Below are 17817 nucleotides of genomic sequence, written 5' to 3'. Positions count from 1 at the left end.
AGTGTCACATGTTTGAACATTTTGCATGATTTGTCATTCTGCAGTATGTGTAGCCGTATAGGGGGAGTAGGAGATTCTTAATCAGTGCTTGGTAACAAAGTTGTGCAGTTAACTTCTGCTCCAACTACTATGGTAGTAATGAAATTGCTTTTCACTGAATTACTCCCTTCGTTCCAAAATACTCCCTCCCTTCACAAATATAGGATGTTCTAACTTTTTTCTGAATAGGATGTTATATCATTTTAGTGTGTTTGTTCTCTTATTTCAGTCCATATGTTGTCCATATTGGAATATCCAAAACATCTTATATTTGTGAACAGAGGGAACATTTGTTACCACTACTATGGAGTATTTGTTTGGCAATGATTTACTGTGCAAATTGTACAAAAAAGTGGTTCGTGATTTTTGTATATACCCTGCCCTTTCATAACGGTTAAACGTATATACTCCTTCCATTCCAAAATAATTGAATTTCTAGGTTTCTCTTAAGTCAAACTTCTTTTAAGTTTGACAATGTCTATTAAAATATGCCAACATCCAAAACACCAAATTAGTTTTATCAGATTCGTCCCAAAATATATTTTCATATTATATATACTCCTATTTGATGTTGTCGATGCCAATATATTTTCTATATGCATGGTCAGGCTTAAAGAAGTCTGACTTAGGACAGACCTAGAACCTCAAATATTTTGGAACTGAGGGAGTATCATATAATCATGTGAGTACATTGTAAATCATGTAAATTTCTTTAATCTCTCATCCCTTGTTTTATTCTGAGCTAGCTTGTCAATAAGGTATGAAATGACATTTTATAGATTTGAAATGAAAAACACGGGGTGGTTAATGTTATTGTGTAAGTGAAGAATGAATATGTAAGCAGGATTTGTAGATCAGGATCACTAAAGGAATTGTGTTAGTAAGCTTAAGCACTTGTTTCTTCAGAGAATCTGCCGTCGGTTAAAACTCAAATGTCTCTCTTTGCAAATTTCTACTTCATAGCATCCATGGTATTTGGTTCAGAGTGTCTAAGCCTATCTATTTTGATATGTGATGTTAAGATCATCTTTCTTTCATATCCCAATAGTGTGTGTAGCAGTTGAAGCATTTCCTTGCTTTACTAATTCTTACATTTGTTTTAGTAGTGTAAGTGAATTTTTGTGTATGTTGTCTTAAAACAAACTCTGAAAACTTCTGTTAAACACTAATTTTGATATTTTCATGGACTGATAATAATATCATGAGAACATTTGTTCCCAGTTTGCAGCCTGTGAGAGAAACACGTGAAAAGCAAGTGCAGCTATGGAAAGAGCTGATACTTGATTACTGTAGAAGTCAAAAGATGTATATAATCTCCCTGGAAGAAGATTTTCCGTTGTTCTCCAATCCAAAGATTGAGAGTAAGTCGTATTTGTCTGAACCTTGTGTTTTGACTACTACTCTTCTGCAAGACTGCAATTCAGCAAAAATATGTCTTACTGTGTTGAAAGTGCTATGACATAGTGATCTGGCATGATGGTAATGTGTTCCTAAGGCCTACTATGGAGCCTATTGAGCATGCCGGACTAGTGTATACATGAAAATTTTGTTCACTCGATGAGTTTACAATGCATTTGGACATTCCTATTGACGTTACACTGAACTTGCATGCTTTCAGGATCTCTAAGCTATGAAGCAAAGGAAGTGTTCCTTGCAGCTCTTGTTAGTGAAGGTTTATTCTGCACAACATTAAACCTTTAGTTATTGTTGTAGCTGTGTGTAGTTTTGTTTTTCTAGGTAATGGACGCCTTTATTACCCCTGGCCTGTGTGCAACTACTTAAAGCCAAGTTCAAACTGCAGGGCGCGCAGAGTGGATTGACAAAAATCACAAGAAGTGTCTCGTTCTTTGGCTGCGGATTCAAGATTGGGCTAACTACATATTAGACTTCGTAAGACTTTGTATTCTATTAAACATGTTTCTTTCGAAGCTATCAATTTATCAATGAGTAGTGGCAGTGACTTAATATTTATCTATGTGTTATGCTTGTAGGTAAAGGAAAATGGGTTGGAAGTAACAACAATTGAAGATATACGCTCTGGAATTGAAACACATGGGACCGGTAAGTATACCAAACTTCATGGTGATGAGATTAGATTTTCCATTGAGAACCGAGCTCTAGCTCGGTTGGCTTGGAGCTTATGGTGTAAGCCCACCCACTCACGTTCGATCCGCGGAAGGCTCATTTCTATCTAAGTGAACACACAGTTAATGGAGGGCTTCTCCCCCATTTAGCCAACAAGATTAGATTTTTCATTTTGAATATTTCCGTGACGCTAAGCTTATTTTCTTGCTTTGAAGCAATTTGCAGTAGAAACGGTAATATACATGTACTCCCTCCGTTCCTAAAGATTTGTCTTTCTAGATATTTCCACAAGTGACTACATACGGAGCAAAATGATTGAATCTACACTCTAAAATATGTCTATATACATCCGTATGTGGTAGTCCATTTGAAATATCTAAAAAGACAAATATTTAGGAACAGAGGGAGTAGGATTTAGACTTGGCTAGCTGTTGGATACACATTTCCATGTTTACCCAACTTGTCATGTGGGCTTGGTATTATAGCGGGCACAAGCCTCAGGAGGAGCCGTCTGGCTAAGCCTAGGCTGATAAGTTCTTTTTTCTTGATTCCCTAGTTGGTTAGTTTGGATAAGAATCTATTGGAATATGCAGTTACACTTTTCCTTTTAGGGGTGGCTATTCTATAAAGCCAGGGATAATCTATGTTATATGATGAATGAATAAGCCAGAGGTTATCCTCTGAAAACCCTGTTCCTGCTGCTATCACGCCATGATGCAACCTCCCCTGCACAGCTACGCTCTGGAGCTTAGGCCGTGACATAAGTTGGTGTTGGTGCCTCATTACTAATGCACAGCCCATAATTCGCAAAAAAGAAAAGAAAAGTAATACATAGGCCATGCCCCTCGCTCATAATAAAAGTTGTCTTAGTATTGTGGCCAGTTTGAATCATTCTCTCCTGTGGCGCCTGTTGCAGAACTTGCGGGAATTGATCGTGGTGTCCTCATGCGAGCTTTGAGGCTGCTGGAACAGAAGGGAAAGGCAGTTATCTTTAAGGGCAGTTCAGCAGACGATGAAGGCGTCAAATTTTCTGTTTAAACTTTGTGTACTAGCCCCCAACTAACAGATGAATAATCTCGACCGGTGTCCTTGAACATGATACATCCCTTCTTACCCGTACACTGATCACATCCTTCCGGCGTGTTTATCGGCATCATTCAAACCTTGATATTTATTTGCTCTATTCACATTTCCCGAACTGTTGTATTTAGCCTTCTATTCATCTTCAGCATATATACCTATAAAACTGCATGTTGTGTGTCTCATAAGGCTCAACTAGTGTCTCAGCATATATTCAGAACCAATCGTTGATTGATATATGGCTTGTTAGAATGGAAGGAATTTGAACAAGTAAAATAAAATAAAATAGGGTAAGCTTATCAAGATAGCACGCTTCAGCTGGAAGAAAGGAATGTATTCTAGAAACTAGTGTCAGTTTCTCACACATTGCAGTTCAATTCCCGCAGATTCTTGTGACGCACGCTCCATCCCATAATATAAGAGCGTTTTTGATACTAGAACGGCTCTTATAGTATTTTGGACCGAGGGAGGGAGTAGCTTTCTTGTGTTAACATCACTATCGGTTGTCAGGCAATCAGCCACCCAAACAAAAAGCCGGGTTCCACTCATGTCCACTTGGGCTGCATGAATTGGATTCTCTCGCCCCGTCACTGACATGCAGGCCACGAGGAATCAATCAGTCGGCAGGGCCTCCCACCAGAATCTGCAGATTCTTTATTTTTCATTCACGATTATTATAATATCAGGAGGAGACGCGGCTGCCTTTCCGTCGGTCTCACTCCACGTCAGTTCTCTCCATCCATCAATCTATTGGCGTTGATTGAGAGAAGAAAAGAAGGGAGAACATATAACCCTGTTCATCAGCAGCCACTAATACGAAAGGGGGTCGGTGCAAGTGCAGCGGATGGATGGGGCATTTGATCTGATGCCACCCGCCTTTGCCGATCAGCCATGGCACCGCACCACTAAAAAGTAAGCAAGCAGGTCCCAACCGCATTGAAGGACGATTCGACGGAAACGAATAAATAAAACCAGCACGCAAACCTGCATCAAGACAGACAGACAGCGAGCAAAGGAACGGGAGGCCCATTTACATATATAGCCCTGCTGCTCCTGGCCCTTTCCCCAGTTCCGTCCCATTATTGGTTCTTGCGAGGAGGGGGGCGGAGAAACGGAAGCAGGAGGCAGAGAGGAGATCGAGCCAGAGGTTTGTTCCGTTCCAGTTCCTCTTTGTGATGTGTACTAACCTGTTTATGCCAGCAGATTTGATGGTTTCTCTGCTCTGGTTCTTGGGGGGAAAAACAGGGCGGCGAGCAAGGGCGCGATGGCGTCCAAGAGGATACAGAAGGAGCTTAAGGATCTGCAGAAGGACCCCCCTACCTCATGCAGCGCAGGTCTTGCTCCTTTCTTGCTTCTTTTGGTCTGGATTTTGCACTTCTAGGACATGCCCTTGTGTGAAGAGTCAGATTTTTGTGCGTATGCTATGCTTCGGAATGACTTGCTGTGCACACGCTCGCGTCTTCCGTGACTGTACCGGCCGCGAAAGAATGCTTTGCTTGACAGCTATTTGGAGTGACGCTTTATGCTCTGCTTGCCCCAAAAGGGGAAGGGGAGAAGGTGCGATGTGTGCTTGGAGTTCTTGGTGAAAACTACCCGTGAACTTGGGACTTTCTTTTTCTTTTTTTTTGCGGGGAGCATGAATCTGGACTTGGATCAACGGTGCTATGTACTGACATGTGGCCTTGTTAAACCCGCGTCACAGGCAAAGAAGGCTGCCTGCAATGAGAGCCTTAGCTCGATTGTTAGGTATGCGGTTGTGCAGTCTAACCAGCTGGGTTCAATTCTTAGAATTGTCAGGTGATGCACAAGGGTTTCCCCCGTTTATTGAGGACCAAGCTTGATGTGTGGTCACTCATCAAGCTAAAATCTTGGTACTCACAAATAATATATTGGAGGACCATGCTTGATATGTGGTGAGACTACACTTCAAGATAAAAATCTTGGTACTCATACTAAAAAGGGTGTGTGCATCCCTAGTTGGTGCAGAGGCCGGGAAGTGAAATTCTCCCCCCAAATAAGGTTTCTGGAGAATCGGGCCAAAAAGCCCTCTCTCTCCTCTTGTCGCCCCTGTGTGGTGGTTGTCGGCCGCTGTTGTTGCATGGCAGCACAGTAGCCTGCATCTGGTTTGGCGGTGGTGTTCTGGCTGTGTTCTTGCTCGATGTGGCATCACCTGATGGTGCCGCAAGAGTTGGGCGATGGGACGGCGGCCCGGCTTCTTCGATGGTAGCGCCTCCGTGGTTAAGTGGATGATGGAGTGGTTGGGTCTTGCAGTGGTGACGGCCTCCTTGAGGATGGCGGCAACAGATCAGGTTCGATGCGGCTCAGTGAGTGACATGTGTCTCTTCTAGAGGCGTCAGAGCATGCCTGTCGCCGGCAGGTGAAGCCACCGGCGGGTGCTACGCACAATGTCTCATGCGGAGACGTCAAATCATGCCTGACGGCAGGTGCTGCATGGTGGCTCTGGTGGAGGTGTCATGTTATGCATGTTGTTGTTGGATCGAAGGTGGCGCGTCAGTGACCGAAGGCGAGGCTGTATGGGACTTCTTGACTTCCGGTTCCTTTTCCTGCGGTACTCGGCTGGCTAGGCGTCGGTAGCCGAACAAGTGTTGATGGTAGAGGTGACCTCAATGACGAGCATGTGCACTCCGGTGGAAACACTAGATCTCCGATCAGGTTATGTCGACGCACGCCAGCATCGTGCCCTTGCTGAAGGTGGTGGATGGAAGCTTGGCTTTAGGGATGAAAATCTTGAGACCGACCTTGGGTTGGACTCGTCATCATCGGCGCACGTCCGAAGATTCCTTCTCGCAAGAAGCAGTGCGATGAAGCGGCGGCGGCGGCAGCGGCGGGGAACCTTGTCTAGCCCGAGGAGGACAAGGGACCAGGCTGATGATGGCCTGCGGCGACTCAATGCAAGAGGGGCCGATGATCCCCGCGCCACCGCGGCATGCCAGGGAATCTGGCTCTCACCCCTCGAAGAAATTCTGAACCAGGAGGTTGCCCCATTGATAGCAAGTGTGCAATCTCAATCTACAAGAACCCAGTTCTCCATGATCGCAACAAGCATATCGATCTCCGCTATGACTTAATTGAGAACAGTAATGGGACCGCGGAGTTCATCGGCATGAACAAGCAGAAGGCTGATATCCTGATGAAGTCCCTTGGGCGTGTACGATTCCGGAGCTTCGAGCCTTGATCGGCATCGTCGACATCGCCATCCTCTCATGACAGGGTTGAAGAGGGAGATTGTGGCCTGTTAAACCCTGCCGCTCGCGTCGCAGGCAAATAAGTCTGCCATGGCAGCATTTTTGGCCCAACCCAAAAACCGTTGCATATGGCAGCAGCCCTTTACCGTCGGTCTTTTTTTTGTTAGAATTTTTTCAGCAGTTTAGTTAGCTTTTGCCCAGAGGATGCGGTCTGTACACTCCTCGACGACTTTGTAGCATGCATAGCACTAGCTCGGGACATGTGATTACATGTTTGGTAGTGGAGCATGAGCTACGACTTGTTTCCCTTTTCTGAAGAAATAAAAGCAGGAAGAAAGAGCAGAAAAGCTGCAATATTACGCAGCGCAAAATTCAATGTCTTGCTCGTTCTGTTGTGCCCACAGCTCGTGGTTCAGGGTAACATGACACAGTTTGTCCAACGGTAACTGATGCAATCACGCAATCAGTGATTAATATCACAGTGATTCACGGAGATACGGTGTTTACCCTTAGGCGATCTGACAAACGACATTAGTCTCGTCATGGTGGATACTGTAAGTCTTGTCAATACAATTAGAATAAAATCCCTGGCTGGATATTGGGATATTTGGTGGGGTTTAGTTCCAAGCTGGCCTGAACATAAGCGGCAGCCATTTCGAAATTGTTCAAAGTAATTAAACATCTGATATGTGAGGATGGGCCTCTGAATACACTTCAGTTGTAACTTATAAGGTTTTGATTAAAGAACTGTTATTTCCAAATTAATGCATCGTTTAACAGTAAGATTCAGATAATTAAAACAGGTGTTCATTAAGAAAAGATAAGGGTAGCTTGACTTATTTCTGGGGAGATCTAGCTACCTATTGATTTGTGTTTTGTTTTTATGTTTCCCAACAAATGCTTACACTAGAACTAGCTATGTCAACGCTGGTTTCTGTGGGTAACGTGTGAAGCAATGTTATATTGGTGTCTAGAACACTGGCTGTATTAGATCTGATAATGGACCAGGTGCATTCCCTTCTTATTTTGCAGCAACGTCATCATCTTTTCACATTGATGACACCAAACTATTGAAAATAAAATAAATTAAGTTTTTACTTCTAGTTCTAGATCAGTTGTATATATGCAGAGTGAACATGCAGGGTACAGCTCACCCATGTATTACGCATCGCACTACTAGGTTGGCATGACATGGTTATAACTTTTATTGGAAAGAATGTAGCAAACTGTCCCCTATGTTTCTATACTGGCACAACAGATATCTCACTTCAATCTGATGGTCCCTGAACTTGAGGATCGTGCATTGTATTATTGTCTCAACTGAGGTCCAAGCAGCATTTAATTTAATTACCAAATAGCAACTAACGACCATGTCGCAATTTGGGTTTATTTAAGCATAAGTTTGGCCATGCTTGTGACTATTCTGCATTTTGTTTGCCGATGTGTACTTGAATATGCAATCTTATGAGCTCGGCACACTAGTGTAACTACTCCCAACTCATGCAACCACACGGGCTAGCAGTTCAAAAATATTTTTGTTTCTGTGGATTCAAGAAAAAAATGTCTGCATAATACCGTTTTTATTATGCAATTATACTATATTTGATATGGAACTAAAATTTATATCGCAGAATTATCTCAGGGTACAACTGTATGTAGAATTGTCTTGGATGTATCGTCAATTAATATTTCTCACTTGACCGCACAATGCTTTTTGGATGGTGCGCGAATTTGCAATCCAGTTATCTTGGGCCAATCAAGTAACACTGATGTAAATTTTGTCTACAAGGATGGTTACTGACGTTTAGTCATTTTTTCCCATCAATTTGTTTTGTTTGACATTGTTTGATACCCCTAGTCTTCTTGTAAGTTCATTTCTGTGTCAAGTATAGCTAGTCGACATGTCTATTAGATAAGATGGTTATAATGCGAACATAGCTAGTTGATGATGATATGATACTATTTTACAGGTCCTGTGGGTGAAGATATGTTCCATTGGCAGGCAACAATAATGGGCCCATCTGACAGCCCATATTCTGGTGGAGTTTTCCTAGTTACTATCCACTTCCCTCCTGATTATCCTTTCAAACCACCAAAGGTACTTGGCACTAGCCTAATTGTCAGTTGTTTCTCTGCATTTCTTCTGTTTCATATGTACTTTGTAAAATTTTGAATCGTATATGTCTGAGGTCATTTCACAGTTCACATCTAAGAACGGAACTCTGACAGATGTGGTTCATTTCTGTTTGTGTTGGTAACACACACAATTTTATTTAGTTCATTGGTTCGGTTTATCTTTTTGGCTTTCTTTTCTGGTCTTTTATAAAGCCTTACATGGGTTTCAAATGTGCGGTAGCTTTAGAAATCCATGTTTATAAGTACTCTGCAATAGATTAACGGTCGGGCTCCATGCCTCTAAGCACACTTGCTGAAGACATTTGATGGCTTAGAAGGAGCCGTTTCATTTGAACTGGTTCTGAATGGTAGATTTGGGCGGCAACTACTAAGTAAGGTGGATTTGTTGTATGTGTTTGGGTAAGATGGGGCTTCAGTTAGATTCTTATATAGAGTTGGTAAATTACACCTATGGTCCTGCAAAAGTGAATGCACGGTCCGTGAAGTTTGAAATATTTGCGGTGTACACAAACACTTTTTTCTATGTTGTTTAGAACCACAGAATTGCTTTGCAGTGGTTGTGCGGCCACATTAATCACTTAGGTGTTCATCCGCTTATTCGTAAGGCAAAACAACTAACTGAACTGAAAAGTTATCGAAGCTCTATGGTTTCTGATTATCTTGTGCAAAAGCTTAAAAGTTTCAGTCGGGAAGTTCACTTGCCATACTGAATACCATCCATAGCTTTTACATTACAAAAAATGCAAAGTATGAACCCTCTTCCTTATGCAACATGCAGGTGGCATTCCGCACCAAGGTGTTCCATCCAAACATCAACAGCAACGGGAGCATTTGTCTGGACATCCTCAAGGACCAATGGAGCCCCGCTCTGACCATTTCCAAGGTTTGCTAGTTTCCTCTCCCTCTCCGGTGCAAGTTGGTTGCAATTGCTTGGTTCTTCTTCACAGTGGAGTTGAGCTCATCTGCTGCTACTCTGTCGGGTTACATACATGCAGGTGCTGCTGTCCATCTGCTCCCTGCTGTGTGACCCGAACCCTGATGACCCTCTGGTCCCTGAGATCGCCCACATGTACAAGACGGACCGGCACAAGTACGAGAGCACCGCCAGGACCTGGACGCAAAGGTATGCCATGTAATGCAAGACGGCGGATGGGTCGCCGGAGTCAGTCTTGTTTGTAACATTCTCGATCAGTTCGTGTGTGCCCGCCCAGTGTATGTGTCTGTCAAACTGGCACTCGTTGCTCAACTGTGTCACCTGGCGCAGTGACTTGGAACATGGAACCGGTGTTGCATATTTTGGATTCAGATAAATGTAGCCACCTGCCTGCCACTTAAATTGCTTACCCGTTGCAATTTTTTGTGCTTTAAATTGCTTACCCGTTGCGTGCTTTGGCGGGCATCGCCTGTATGCCGGACACCCGTACTAGTACTGGTCTGATCATGCGCAGGGGTTCTATCAGGTGGCGTCAAAACAATCAATTACAGTGTAGTACTGTACTAATGATAACGCCAGTAGCGGCTTGCTGTGTATGAATATGATGATTCGGGTTGGGACTTCAAATTTGCGTCTTAGTTCAAGAGAGTAAGAGGCTAGTTGTCAGGAGTTGAGCTGTAAATCGGGTGGGGCGAGATGTCAGGCTGTCCTCTGTGCAAGCACGCAGTGTTCAGTGTGCATGCGTTTCTCACCGCACCTAAACTAACTTTAACCAAAGAGGTGTTTGAATGGTAGGGTTAGGTTGACAATAAATGCTCTTTCTTAATCATTTGACTACTTGGAACCCTATTTCCTGCTGGATTTGACGGAGTGAGCCCTGGCCGAGGCAGACGGGGATGCGCCCGGCAAGGAGCCGCGCCGGCCTCTCGCACAGCCCGCCAATCGAATTCGCCGTCCCTGCGCAAGGAGTCGCGCTGGTTGAGGCCGACGGGGACGGGCCGCGCAAGGAGTTGCGACTGCTTATCGGCGGGCGGACGGGCCGCAGGAAGACGAGGGGGTTGGAAGGGAGGATAGGGCGGGGCTGGTTACCGGGGGCAGACGGGAGCGCGGATATGGAGATGCGCCTTCACGGGCGGTGTGAGAGGGAGGGAGGAAGAGGACGAGATGCTTCGAGGAAGTGGGGAGAGCGACTGAGCGAGAGAAAAATGTGTCTTTTTAGTGGTCCTAAAGAGAACTAACCCAAATAAGCACCTCTTGGATGGGTTAGATTTTTTGAATGAGTTAGATGCATCTAACCCGAACTAATCCTCTTATTTGAATATTTTTGAGTTAGTTGAGTCCAAACTAACCCAAACTACTCATGAAACCAAACGGGGCCTTCGGGACCATCTCCTTTTGAGCATCTCTACTAGTGCCTCCAAGAAGCCTTCCCAAGCCACTTTTTGGGTGCTGGCGGGCAAAAATCGCCCCACTCGAGCCCCCAACTCATCGTTTTTCGCCGGTAGAAGCAAAAATTCCCGCCGCCGATCCCATACGACACCCAGCGCACCGAGGGGCTCCTGGGGGGCTTAATTTCGCCTTTTTGTGGGCGCTGGCCCACCTGCCAGCGGCTCTCTCTCCTGTTAACTCACTTTTGTGGGCGCTGGCCCACCCACGTGCTCCCTTCTCTTTCTCTTTCCCTTCATGCACGCGGGCATCGAACCCCACTCCCTTCCCCGCCGCCTGGCACGCCTCGTCGCTGGTCCTCGTCGACGCCGGAGACCTGCTCGTGCCTGACGCCGAGGCGGCGACCGAGGAGGCCACCACGTTCCGCGCCCGTCCTCCGCGCCGCCGGCGTCACCGTCGCGGCCTCCACGGCCATGGTCGCCTGGCACGCCCTGTTTGCCGCTCCCACGCCTTCCGCCTCCCCGCCGGCCCCGCCACCTTCTCCCTCGAGCACCCGCTGCTCCTCGCCGGCCTGGCCCCCTTCGGCGCCCCGCTGAGCCGGCCCCTCACCCCGACCGAGCAGGACATTCGCGCCCGCCTTGTCGTCGAGAAGGAGAGGCCTGGGCGCGGACGCGGGAAGCCAGGGGACGCAGCGGCCAGGGGCGCGGGCGCGCGGCGGCCAGGCAGGGGAGGTGCACGCCGGCGAGGAGCCCGGTCCTTCACCTCCCTCGTCCGCTGATGATCACCAGCACCTCGCTCGTCCTCGTCGGCCCCGCTTATCGCCTCCTGGGGGCGCGACGAGTGGAAAACTTCCCGTCCCCAGGCCAAAGTTCTCGCCGGCAGCCCCTAAGGAGGCGAAAAATATGCCTCCTGGAGGCTCAATGGCTGGAGATGCTCTTAGCCCTAAGGAGTGTTGGTTCTGTTCCACGTCTGCACTGTGCGATTCATTTGCGGGAACATTTGTACAGGGCCCAACAATAGGTTTGCCGTATTTGGTAAAATTTCCACGCCCTTTCCGACTGAGTACTGTCAAAGTTGGACCCGTACACATTAGCACTGTCGTGGTTCTAAGTCTGACAGTAGTGTAGGGGGGTAAGTATGGAGAGGCAAGATCTTAGCTGTGGAGAAGTTGTAAGGACGCAAGGTTTACGAGTTCAGGCCCTTCTCGGAGGAAGTATTAGTCCTACGTCTCGAAGCCCGGAGGCGGTCGACTGGATTATGTGAGTATGAGTTACAGAGGTGCGAACCCTTGTCTCGGAGGAGGGGGGTGGCTTATATAGAGTGCGCCAGGACCCCGGCCAGCCCATGTTACAAAGGGTTCAATGTACATTAAGGCAGGGCGTTACTGGTAACGCTAGTAATAAAGTGCTATGATGACCATAAAAGCTATTTAATGACCGGCCGTTAGCGTGAGGAGTGACTTTAGGTCTCCTGGCCGTCGAGTGGTTGGATCTTGGTCGAGTGATTGCTTCTTGGTCGAGTGTCTTCGAGTCTGTCGAGTGGAACGCCTTCAAGTCGATTGAAAGGTGATTTCTTCTAGAGATGTCCTTGGGTAGGGCAGTTAGGACATGTCCATGACCCTATCCTAGGTACATAGCTTCATCATTAGCCCCCGAATGGATCGAGGTTTGAGTGAGGAAGGAGTTGAGAACTTCTCCGACTCGTTTTTCATGCCGTGAGCGTATCTTGTTTCGGATCAACGGACCTGAGTGATGACAGCAACTTCCTTTTCAGTCGCCTTGATCCATTCCTAATTCTTCGTCGAGTGAATTTCTTTACTTGTAAGGCTCCGAGTGACGGTGCGGAGGAGATCTTTTGGTCTGACAAGTTGTTTGCTGCCCGCAGATTCCATGGGATCAGAATTTTGGGAAGCGCGCGAGACAGGGGAGGCCGCAGTAATCGGATGGGATAGAGCGGAGCTGCCTCGATCCTTGCACCACCTTTTTCGCCATGTATCGCGCACGCGGTCATTACGGGATTTGACAGAGTCACCTGGGCCTACCCGTCAGCCACTCGGAAGCGGCCTCATATAAGGCATTGGACCGGAGTCTCCCGCACAGTGCGTTCTCATTTCCTCTTCTCCTCTCCACGTCCCTTCGTTGCGCTCATTCTCGCCCCAGCATCACCGCTCTGTACGCGTCTCGCCGGCGGCAATGAGGAAGGAGAAGACGGCGGCTCTGGAGCGGGCAAAGAAGGCGACGGCGAGGTCGAAGGGGAAGGCGACCACCCGGGGCGGATCTTCTTCGCGGACCGGCCTGCCGAAGGGCTGGATCCAGGGCGACTGGATCCACTCGAGGATCACCCAAGAGGACCTCGACGACCTGGCCGAAGGGGGGCTGATCCCCTACGACTCGGCGCGGCTTCCGGGGAAGGAATCTAAGCCGCAACCTCGGGAGGGTGAGCATGTTCTTCTTGCCACCCACGTCGACCGTGGATTTTCCTTGCCTCCTCACCCCTTCTTTCGAGGGTTTCTGAACTTCTTTGGGGCACAAATCCACCATTTTACCCCCAACTCAATCGTTTATCTCGCCGCTTTCATTTCTTTGTGTGAGAATTTCCTGGGTTGCCGGCCTCATTGGGGTCTTTTCAAGCATATTTTTACTTGTCGCTCCCAGACAGTGAAAAAGGCTAATCCGAGTGACGAGAGGACCCAAGTGATCCAGATGTGTGGGGGCCTTGGCATCCAGACGAGAGGGAAAAACTCCTTTCCGGCCATGATTCTTCCTGACTCAGTCCGCGGATAGCAGTCGACCTGGTTTTACTGCAAAGACCAGTCGACGCCAGGGCAATCGACTAGCCTCCCTCCCTTTACCATGGACCGAGTGGAGAAACCCTCCCCTTTGAAGGTGCTCCCGGAGGAGAAGGCGCACGTGAAGGTGTTGGTCGATCGAGTGGTCCAGCTTATTCGTGACGGGGTCACTGGTATGGATCTCTTTGAGGTCTTCCTTCAGCGGCGCATCCAGCCTCTTCAAGCTCGAGACCATCTGATGTGGATGTATTCGGGTCTTGAAGACTCCACTCGGATCCATCCGGAGGAGGTCGACGACGACACACTGGAGAAGTGGCTGTCGGGCATTACCAGGAACAAGGACAATCCCAGGGGAGCCAAGAGAATTCCCCCATTCGACCAGTCTCATGCACCAGAGCAGGTCTGATTCCGAGTTTTTGCTTGTAATCTGAATTCACTCGCGCAGCTGCCTATGTTGCGTCGACTGACTTTGCTTTCCTTGCTTTCTTTCAGGCCATTATTGAAATGTATTCAATGCCCAACCGGGAGCAAGAGCAAGTTCTGGAAGGCGAGGCGAGTGGCGGCGAAAGTGGCGAGTGGACTTCCGATGGTGAAGGGGATGGAGGAAGCGACGACTCAAGTGACGGAGAAGAAGTCGAGTCGCCCCCTCGCAGGGAGAGGCGATCCAAGCTTGACCAAGAACAGCCGAGTGCCCGCGACAAGGCAACTGCTCAGGTTGGTCAGTCTTCGAAGCGTCCTCGGATCTCTTCACCAACCCCGACTGAGAAGGCGCCCAAGCACCCCAAAATTGCAGAGCCGAGGACTCGGAAGGCGTTGCCGAAGATCAAGATTGATATCCCCGTCGCCTCCGCGTGAGTGTCTTTCTTTGTATTCACTCGACACTCCGCGCTGTTTGTTTTTCTTGTTTTAACTGGACGAACTTTGGAATTGTCAGCGCTGCCACTTCCGGGACCTCAGCTTACAGGGATGATGATGAGGTGATGGAGGATGCGGTCACTTCTAATCCGGGTATGATTTCTGCCATACTATCTTTATTCGGTTGATTCAACTGCAATGTGCATCATTGGGTGACGTGATTTTGGCAATCGAACTTTGCACAGCTCCCAACATTATTGACCTCCCTGATGATGATGAAGAGCCCAAAAGGCCTTTGACGAGGAAGAGTAGGCGAGCTCCTGTAGGCGAGGTGCTACAGTCAACGCCGAGGGCGGAACCAGTCATTCAGGACACTGGCGACGTCAATCGGGGTTCTATTACCTTCGCCGAGCCACTGTCGAGTGCTTTGCCTTCTTCGTCGATTGCCCGGGCCTCTATCGACCCGCCTTCAGTTTTTGTGACCCATAATGTCCCAGAGGACGAGGTGAATGCTGCTAGGGAAGCCATACGCCTGGCGGGCGTTATGATGGAGAAGATGAAGATGGTGCGGGACGCCAGCCAAGCCGCCTATGATGCCAGCTCGGCTCTCCAGAGTAACGTTCAGCTTAGTTGGTCGCCGCTTGTTCTGTTAGGATATGCTACCTGAAGATTCTTAACGAAAATCTTTGCATCTGTACACCCACTGGGTGCGTCGATTGAATTTTTGGACTAGTGGGGGCACGCTGAGTGCACCCACTGGGTGTAGTCCCCGAGACTACGGTGGAGTCGACTGTAGTCTTTGTATTTTGCCGAATGTATAAACCGAACTGGTAGTTTGTCTCTTCCACTCGACTTCGGCGGGCTGGTCGAGTGGGATCAGAACCGGTGGGGGCACGCTAAGTGCACCCACTGGGTGTAGTCCCCGAGACTCTCTTTCTGCCTTTTTTTTGGACTCGACTTCGGCTGGCCGGTTGAGCGGGATCAGAACCGGTGGGGGCACGCTAAGTGCACCCACTGGGTGTAGTCCCCGAGACTATGGTGGACTGCGGGCAGTCGACCGTAGTCTTAGTATTTATTTCCTTTGTTGTTTTTTGCTGTAAAAATAACTTCTTCCCTTTGATTTCAGAAATCTTGCGATCTTGGAGCTCGCTTTGCTGACTTGGAGAAGCAGCGGATTCAACTGAACCTTGACTTGGAGCTGGCCAGGACAGAGCTACAAAAGGTCAGAGACGGCGCCGCAGGTAAGACAATTTTGTTGACTGGTCAGTTTTAGGCTTGAATACCCTTCTGCTATTTCCGAATCAATCATCATTTCTTTGCAGAAAAACTGAGAGAAGCTCTGGCGAAGAAGGATCAGGATTTGGCTGCTGCTCGTAAGGAGGCTAACGACAAGACCGCTCTGGCCGAACAGAAGCTGGCTTCGGTCGGCCAGTTAGAAGAAGAGAATACCAGGCTGAAGACCGCTCTGAATGACTCCAACAAGGAGTGCTCACGCTGGAAGAAGGAGAATCTCGTCCAGGGCGAAAAAATGGAAGGCATTGCTCGCAGGAGGGATGATCTGGAAAGCTATCTGAGAAGTCTTGCCAAGAAGTTGTTCATCAAGCTTGAAGGTGCACATTCTGTTCCGACTGATTTTTATGAAAATTGACTTATCCTTGGATCGTGAATGCAGAGTTTTGCCAGAACTTTGAAGAGGAGACTAGGCGGATCGAACCAGGTTTGGATCCAATCAACTCTCCCGTGAAAGATGAAACTGCCATGAATCTGCTCCGTCTGGAATCTCGCATCGACAGTGCCGTGGACTACTTGGCTCGACTGAAGGTCGCCATGTCGCGGATTGACCCGGCACTTTGGCCAGAGGTTGTGCTCCCAAATGATATCGAGTCCCTGATGACTCGACTAAATGAAATTCCCGACCGAGTGCAGGAGTGGAAGAAGTCTGCTGCTTGGTGTGGCGCTGACATGGCTCTGTCTTTGGTTTGTGTCCACTGCAAGGAGGTGCGACAGGACAAACTAGCAGCAATCAAGGTCGCCAACACCCAGAAGCATGACTTCCGAACCTTTATGGAGACTTCCATTGCTGCAGCCACTCGGATAGCCGACGGCGTCGACCTGGATGAGTTCGTCGAGCCTGCCAGCCCTCCTCCCGCGGAGTGAACAAACTCTTGTGTCACACCTTAAATTTGCCTTGGAATGCCGAGTGGTTCTTGTAACCGTTAAACTTTTTTGGGCTGCATGCCCGAGTACTTCGATCTGCGATCTGGAACCTTTGGAATTTACCTGAACTTGGTTTACCGTTGAATATCTTTATGAATCTCCTGCTGAGTGAACCCATTCTTCATTCGAGACAACTTTTGCATTCGCAGTGCAGCTCCGAAGGAGAGGGAAGCAGTCGACCCATGTCTTGTATTTGTGGCGAAGCTCCCCAGGGAAAGGCGGCGGTCGACCCACACCCTGTTACTGTAGAGTGGGACGGAGCGCACATTGTATTTGTGGCGAAGCTCTCCAGGAGAAGGTGGCAGTCGAGCCGCACTTCGTTACTGTAGAGCGGGATGAATCGCGCATTGTATTTGTGGCGAAGCTCTCCAGGAGAAGGTGGCAGTCGACCCGCACTTCGTTACTGTAGAGCGGGATGAATCACGCATTGTATTTGTGGCGAAGCTCTCCAGGAGAAGGTGACAGTCGACCCGCACTTAGTTACTGTAGAGCGGGATGAATCGCGCATTGTATTTGTGGCGAAGCTCCCCAGGAGAAGGTGGCAGTCGACCTGCCCCTCGTCGTCCTTGAGGAGTGAGATGTGTTTCGTACTTAGGCGAGTTCTGGACTGCAGCTAAGCCCCCGAGTGGGAGGATTGCCCTCCGCTCGGTAGGATTTTTTTGAACTTAGGCGAAACGGATTCGCAACTAAGCCCCCGAGTGGGAGGATTGCTCTCCACTCGGTAGGATTTTTTTAAACTTAGGCGAGTGCCAGACTGCAGCTAAGTCTCTAAGTGAGAGAGCTTAGGCGAGCACTGGACTACAGCTAAGCCCCCGAGTGGGAGGATTGCTCTCCACTCGGTAGGATTTTTTCAAACTTAGGCGAGTGTCGGACTGCAGCTAAGTCTCTAAGTGAGAGAACTTAGGCGAGTACTGGACTGCAGCTAAGCCTCCGAGTGGGAGGATTGCTCTCCACTCGGTAGGATTTTTTTCAAACTTAGGCGAGTGCCGGACTGCAGCTAAGTCTCTAAGTGAGAGAACTTAGGCGAGTACTGGACTGCAGCTAAGCCTCCGAGTGGGAGGATTGCTCTCCACTCGGTAGGATTTTTTCAA

The 17817-nt window shown here is 48.2% G+C and overlaps 2 protein-coding genes across 2 annotated transcripts in view; both read left to right on the top strand.

The window, feature by feature from the left end:
* LOC119268541 (vacuolar protein sorting-associated protein 25-like) overlaps window positions 1-3392 on the top strand; it is a 4399-nt gene extending 1007 nt beyond the window's left edge. The window contains exons 3-7 of the mRNA XM_037550201.1: window positions 1261-1400; window positions 1658-1711; window positions 1841-1929; window positions 2031-2100; window positions 3041-3392. Coding sequence (XP_037406098.1) covers window positions 1261-1400; window positions 1658-1711; window positions 1841-1929; window positions 2031-2100; window positions 3041-3162 — 475 coding nt within the window. The 3' untranslated portion in view covers window positions 3163-3392. The remainder of the gene's footprint in view (window positions 1-1260; window positions 1401-1657; window positions 1712-1840; window positions 1930-2030; window positions 2101-3040) is intronic.
* Window positions 3393-4186: 794 nt separating this feature from the next.
* LOC119268542 (ubiquitin-conjugating enzyme E2 5A) lies at window positions 4187-9901 on the top strand. The gene is made up of 5 exons (XM_037550202.1): window positions 4187-4351; window positions 4450-4538; window positions 8381-8508; window positions 9325-9429; window positions 9542-9901. The coding sequence occupies exons 2-5, from the start codon at window positions 4469-4471 to the stop codon at window positions 9680-9682; spliced, it is 444 nt and encodes a 147-aa protein (XP_037406099.1). The 5' UTR covers window positions 4187-4351; window positions 4450-4468; the 3' UTR covers window positions 9683-9901.
* Window positions 9902-17817: the final 7916 nt, after the last annotated feature.

This window comes from Triticum dicoccoides, chromosome 3A, assembly GCF_002162155.2.
Source record: "Triticum dicoccoides isolate Atlit2015 ecotype Zavitan chromosome 3A, WEW_v2.0, whole genome shotgun sequence".
In the NCBI taxonomy this organism is placed as follows: domain Eukaryota; kingdom Viridiplantae; phylum Streptophyta; class Magnoliopsida; order Poales; family Poaceae; genus Triticum; species Triticum dicoccoides.
This window is presented reverse-complemented; position numbering and strand designations above follow the sequence as displayed.